The sequence below is a fragment of the Fusarium oxysporum genome, chromosome 1, assembly GCF_000149955.1.
Source record: "Fusarium oxysporum f. sp. lycopersici 4287 chromosome 1, whole genome shotgun sequence".
NCBI classification, from domain to species: domain Eukaryota; kingdom Fungi; phylum Ascomycota; class Sordariomycetes; order Hypocreales; family Nectriaceae; genus Fusarium; species Fusarium oxysporum.
Window position 1 is genome coordinate 6,663,620 of NC_030986.1, and position 6,576 is coordinate 6,670,195.

At 48.6% G+C, this 6,576-nt stretch overlaps 2 protein-coding genes across 2 annotated transcripts; one reads left to right on the forward strand and one right to left on the reverse strand.

Moving 5' to 3' along the window:
• Positions 1-397: 397 nt before the first annotated feature.
• Positions 398-1,953, forward strand: FOXG_15136 (uncharacterized protein). Its single transcript, XM_018395204.1, has one exon. It carries the CDS (start codon positions 475-477, stop codon positions 1,621-1,623), a length of 1,149 nt encoding a protein of 382 aa, XP_018255705.1. The 5' UTR covers positions 398-474; the 3' UTR covers positions 1,624-1,953.
• Positions 1,954-2,939: 986 nt separating this feature from the next.
• Positions 2,940-4,822, reverse strand: FOXG_15137 (uncharacterized protein; the record flags this gene model as incomplete). Its single annotated transcript, XM_018395205.1, has 3 exons — positions 2,940-3,572; positions 3,609-3,864; positions 3,912-4,822. The coding sequence occupies 3 exons, from the start codon at positions 4,820-4,822 to the stop codon at positions 2,940-2,942; spliced, it is 1,800 nt and encodes a 599-aa protein (XP_018255706.1).
• Between the last annotated feature and the right edge of the window lie 1,754 nt (positions 4,823-6,576).

Sequence of the window (6,576 nt, forward strand, 5' to 3'; positions counted from 1 at the left end):
AGCGTCCCCGCAGTTTTTGTGTGGTCGCGTGGCCTGCAGAAAATCCCGCTCCTAGCACCGCACTAACAGTGCGTGCCAAGAAAGAATTTTTACAGGAGAGAGTTGAGAATGGGAATGGCATGGGTCAACAGGTATCTGTACAGGGTAGGCGCAGTGGAGGCCGAACACTTGGAGAAGTTAGCCTTGAAGCAGGCCTGTCTCAGGGACGAGCGAGACTGTGAAATGTGGCGAGTAGGAATTGGTGAGGTTGGAGGGGCTCAAGGCTGGACGCCGGAAAATAATGTTAACGAGGCTTAACTTTGTGGGCCGTATGAGGCATATCGTTCTGGGCGGAATAAATTCATTCATTCACGACTAGCCTGTGCTGCCTCGGATCTTCCGTCAGATAATGAGCTACCCCGCACCCGGATCTCTCGGACACAGTCCGTGATCAGCTCGTTCTAACCTTCGTCTCAGAATTTGCGCTTTCACATTATGCTATTTCCTGATGAATCCGCACGACGAATTCTAACCTCTCATCGTGGTAGAATCATATTAAATATCAGGTATATCCAACGAAAAACACAACTTCACCAATCTTCTCTAGAGAGTATGGAAGAATTTGTTCAGAAGTCGATTCAACACACAATGGAAATGAGGAAGCCAACGTCCTCAATTCCGTGGCAAACTGATCGACCATGGAAGCAATTCTTCTATGTATGGAGCCCAGAAACAAGTAGATGGCAGGGTATTCAATCATCACAGTCGTCGTCCGACAAGTCCAATTTAATGAAGCTGGCGGTGTACAGCTGGAACATCGACTTTATGCTGCCTCATGGCGAGGCTCGCATGAACGCTGCTCTGAAGCACCTGGAGGAGCTTACTCGCCAGCATCGACTTGATAATGATACAGCGGTTGCTATCAACCTCCAAGAGTGTGTACCGTTGGATTTGGAGACTATCGGTGAAAAGGATTGGATCCGGGACAGCTTTTACTGCACAGACATCGATACCTCGGCTTGGGCTTCTGGCGCGTATGGCACCGCTTCCTTGATAGACCGCCGGCTCGAGATATCATCTTGCTTTCGAGTGCACTACTCGGCTACCCAAATGGAACGAGACGCACTATTCATTGATGTTTCGGTGTTACCAGGGGGACAAAAGGTACGGTTGTGCAATACACACCTCGAGTCTCTTGTACTGGAGCCACCCATGCGCCCAGCACAGATGCGTCTTATCGCGACTTACTTGCACGCTGAAGGTATCGCTGGTGCCGTCGTTACAGGCGATTTCAACGCCATTCAGCCATTTGACAGGTCTCTCCACTCAGACAACGACCTTGAAGATGCATACTTGGAACTCGGCGGCCAAGAGGGCGATGGAAGGAGTGCTGATAATGGGGCATATACGTGGGGGCAACAAGCTTTACCTGAGCTTCGTCTACTATATGGCTGTTCACGCATGGATAAAGTGTTTTTCTGTGGCGACAGCCTCAGACTTCAAGGATTTGAGAGATTTGGTGCTGATGTGGAACCAGACCAAGAAGAAGAAGAAGTTCGAAAGGAATTGCTTTCTATTGGGTTTGAAAGGCCGTGGGTTACCGACCATCTTGGCGTAAAGGCGACCTTTGAGATCGTTGCTTGAAGGGAAAGGTTTAACGGCGCCGAATGCACAACAGTACGGCTCTGACTAATTCAAAGGAGCCCCGGGATGATCATTTTCAGGAATGTATCGACCGAGGTCATTCAATTGAGTTGTTAGCCCATTTTCGTTATACAGTGCGGCAGCCTACAGAAGTCACTGTTGCAAAGGCGGTCAATAGGGGGACGGGTCCGTACAGCCACGGGTCATGTGCTTAGCCAGCAACACCCACTGTAAAATTCCTGCTGCATTGCTACTGACCACCTATAACTATCAAGGACTACTTTTGTATTTAATGGATAAGATTTTGAACCTCTTCTATGGCCTATTATATGGCATTTGCTACACGTAGGTGGTCCTTTTTCTCCTAAAAGCTCATCTTGCGGCCCTTCTTGAGGCTGGCCTAGCTTGTGATTGTGTTGAGAAAATTGAACTTCAGTAGGGTGTTCAAGGAACCAATTTTCACTCCATTCTTCTTTTGTGAGGATTGAAAATTGGCAACCGTAGCGGAATCGATTACATGAGTATGTAATTGTAGGTCGACCAGACTTGCCAACAGTTGACCTTCTTATGATAAATGTAAAGACTCTGGTTGCTACCCATATGATAAGCGAGTGTTTAAGACAAGTGAGTGTCTCACTATACTGTGCTACCTAAAAACAGCTTACCCTATAACACTTTTTTAGCTAAATTAAAATAATAAAAAATATGAAAAACTATAGTTCTAAGTAGTACAGCCTTTAAAACTAAGATATTATTTTTTGGAGTTTTTTTAATGGGAATTGATAGAGCGCATGACGGTTTTGATACAGAGGCATGACCTTACAGCGGCATGACTTCATATAACATTCAATTGGTCAGTTCTTCGCGGACCCATATATTCTTCCTGACGAAACCCAGCGTGACCAGCTCTCTTAACATGACCTTATTCTTACCTCAAGCTCTCCCAGTGCTCAAGATCTTGGCAAAGTAGGATGTCTCAAGAGGTCTCGTTTTAAATGGAAATTTCTTGCTCTGTTTATTGCTCAGGAACCACGTCTAACGCTCTACTCTCTGACTACTATAGAAGGAAGTATATTTTCATCGCTGCCAACTAGCTCCCATTGACTTCTCGTCCTCCGGATGCTAGGTTGTGTCCTCCTACCGCTAGCACGGACTCCAGTTGTTCGTCCAGATCCGAGGGTGGCTGAGTGACTTCGTGTCTGACACTGAGTCGATATGCTGCTTACCTCACTATTGGCCTGCGTGTTACTATGCTGGCTTGCTTCCAACGAGACCCTGGTGAGTGTAGATTTATTGACGATTCGCGGCTGCCGATCTCACTTACGGCCTGCTGGATGTCTTGCTGCTAGGCTGGTCAGTTGACTGACGTTTTGGCTCCTCCCGCCAATGGCCATTCTCGAAGGCACAGGTTGCGCGGTGTTCTTGGGTCTGCCACGTAGAGCACTGGCAATCCTAGGGTCAAGAATCCATCGGCATGGATCTTGGAATGATGAATCTCGTAGTCGCCAATGTGAATGGACATCATATCTAGTAAAAGACGTTGCAGATCCCAGCTTCGCATAGACTTTATGACAACAAGAGACCCCAAGCTCGACAGAAACCGAGCAGTCATCGTTACAGCCTGAGAGAGGCTCTGGAAAGGGATTCTTCCCGGTAGGCACCGCCTTACGAGCAATACGATATTGCTTGTTGATCAACCTAAGCGCCTTCGATGAAATCACTGTTGGTAGATCACCTAGGTAGTCTCCACTTGATCCTAGGTATTCACGGGCAGTAAGAACCTCATCCTGTGCGCAGGCATCCTTGAAGTCACGTTCTTGATCTTTCATCATGTCCTGCATTGCTTCGACGAGTCGATACAAGTGGCTCATGCCGTTCAAGAGATAGCTCTTGATGTTGTTGTTGCTTGCCTCTGTTCCGGAGGTGACGCGGATACCAAAGTTGCGATGCTTGCGGAGGATGCAGCGTGTCTACTGGGCCCTAACTGGCAGATAGGTCCCATGGAGATAGCGTAGGATGAGTCTTTGGTCATCAAACTTCTTGCAAAGGTCTCTCCAAGCCTTCTCGTGGGCCTCCTCTGTTCTAGCAAAGAGTACACGCTTCCACATCATAAGAACCCTTCGGTAGGTGTGAGGAATCCCGTCACCGGTAAGCGCGTGGACCAGCTGTTTGTCCGTAACGCTGAGCTCAGCCTGTGCCTGAGGGGCAGAATCCTCCCAGTCACTGTCGTCAGGGCTACTACTGCTCTTTCGTTTCTTAGCCCACTTCTGCTTCGATTTAAGCAGAACATTCGAGTTAATGTGATAGATGCAAAGTTGTTGCTGCACATCAGGAAACTGATCATTGAGGGCGCCTTCATAGAGTCGTCGAAGTCGGTGATAATGACATCAGGTTGCCTAATAGTGTGTTGGCCTATAAGCTGGCGAATGCTCTCAGCGAGGAATTGGAAACCTTCTCTTCTCTCATTGTCGATCAGGTCGAAGGCTGCGTTGAATACAGTCCCAAGGTAGGTCTGACCGGTGGCTTGGAATAAGGGAAGCTTGAATCGATTAGTATTGTATGTGTTGTCAAAGCCTATGACCTCAAGGAATCGCTTCCACATCTGGATACAATAAGGAAACGTCCGGACAAGACCAAGTAGACGGTTTGGTTGGTCATCAGCCCACTTGACAAGATAGGGAATCTCCATCTCGTCGAAGAGCTTGACTAATGCCGCAAAAGGTGTGTAGCCATTTAGCTTTTTCCGGTTCATGAGCGCGCGGGCGTTGTAGATATCCCTCTGAGTAAATGAAGATTCAGGATGTTGCTCTTCGACCACGGCCCGAACATCACGAGCCCGGTTGCCGACTCGACGACTTGTTGATTCAATGGTTGCCCTTACTGGCGTAGTGACTCGTCTATGAGAGGGATGCGCAGATGATGTGATACTAGGTCCACGGTTATGCTGGCTGTGTTCCAAGTTTGGATGTTGTCGTAGAAGCCATTTGCCCTCTTCCAGGGCTTCAGCAACTACCATCCACTTACAGCCAAACTTCCAAGATTTACGCTGTCGAAGGCCTGCGCCTTTTGAAGCCCCTGGCTGTCCAAATCGATCACACTGAAGCGAGTATCTTATCCGTCGTCCTTTATATGAATAGGCATTCCTTCGAACGATGCCAAACCCGTTTTCTTTCGCGAACAAATTGACCAAGTCGAACATAGTTTCAGCTGATGGCGCCGGATCGCCTGGAAAAGGTGAAGAGATTTGTTGAAAAGATAATGATTCTGGCGATTCGGCCCTTGGTGATACTTGAAGAATCTGTGTAGGTGACTTGCGCGGTGGAGAGTATGGTGGAGGAGATTTGTAGGCGTCTGAGCTGAGCGGCGACCAACCCCATCGCTCTCGCCATGCACGCACTCGTTCGTATGACCAAGCAAGGTCAATAGTCAGACTCTGGTCTTCACTAAAAACCTACCATACAATTTTCATTGCAGATTTATACTTAGCTCTTGTAGGGTCGATAGCTGTTAGGCTAGCTTTAGTGGGGAGGAGAAAGGTAGAGGGTCAATTTCAGGACCTAGAATAGAGACCTTAACTCACTGAAGTTATATCCTCCCTAATGGAAACCCATTTAGAAGGTAAATCTTAGAATCAAACTGCAGATCCTACGTAGGTTTGTGGAGGCCCTATGAGCCGTAAGGCAATAAGAAGGTCAACAAAGTCTGTGGATAAGAAGCAAAGAGATTGCTTAGCGTATCTTCGTCGCCTATTCCATAGTATTGGCCGATGCTTGCTGCGGAACTGCTTGCAGGGTTCGGCCGATTTACGTACCTCTTGTGACTTCCCAGGGTGGATTCCGGAACACATAGCTAGGAAATCCGGAACCCCGGAACGGAATGTGGCCAACTTGACAAGTCATTGGCCTGCAAGGAGGGTCCTGTTATTCGAAACGGACGAATTAACGTCTCATTGAAAAACAATCATTAGCGTTCCGTCGACCCGCTTGCTGCAAGCATGGCTCAAAAGCAGCCTCATCGGCCTCCCCAAAAAGGTGTTCCAGCTCTTCAGAACGCTTGGAGAACAGTGGCTAGGAGTGAAACCTTCATGGCCCGAAGTCACTCGGTAAGGCCATGTCGATGCAGAATCAATGGACTGCTGCGTGTGGAAAGGTGGTACCAAAATACCGGCACCTTGTAGAGGGCCCTTCTTCATTAAACTTTCTCTCAGCCCAACCGCTGCTCGTGATTGCCCTCTTATTCGTGTTTGGCAAGCAGTATCGTGCAGTAGGGGGCACTTCTGATGTCGCAGGGCCCCGGTGAATAAAACGAGCCGCCGATCCGGTCCGTGCCAATGGCTCTCACAGTCTCATAAAGGCAGGAGTGGATACGTTTCTTCTCCGGCATTGAGCTGTACACTAAGATAGCCCGGATTGTGGACAGGGAGTAAAAAGGTCGCTCTCTTGTTTGCACAGTGCACTCGAAAAAGGAAGCCAGGATACGTACCCCTCCATACCCCCCAACAGAACTGAAAATTTGGCGTGCTATTCCAGTTCGTTGAGCCAGCCCTTTCAAGAGTCCAACTGCTTCAACAAGACCCTCGACAACCCTTCGCCGGCTCCCGGTAGATACTCTCAATCTTTCTCGTGTTTGAGTTATACCGCGGTCCCTCTTAGACTTCTTCCTCTTCCTCTTCCCCTTCCATCATCATCTCCATTTCCTTCTTTCTTCCTCCCCTCATCCCCTTGCGCCTGGCTGGTGTTGTCTTGTCTTGTGTCGCGCCGCGCTCCCCTGACTCTAAAGCTATTCTCTACTTACTAATTTCTACTCCCTCTCTCCTCTGAGGGGACCAGCCAGCCATCACGCAAATCAGGACTGCCGGTTTCTTCTCACCAGCGTCCTTGGGGAAAGCATCAGATCCTATTTCTGGTGTGTTACGACTTGAATTGATAGGTTTGTGACCATTGACACCCCCCC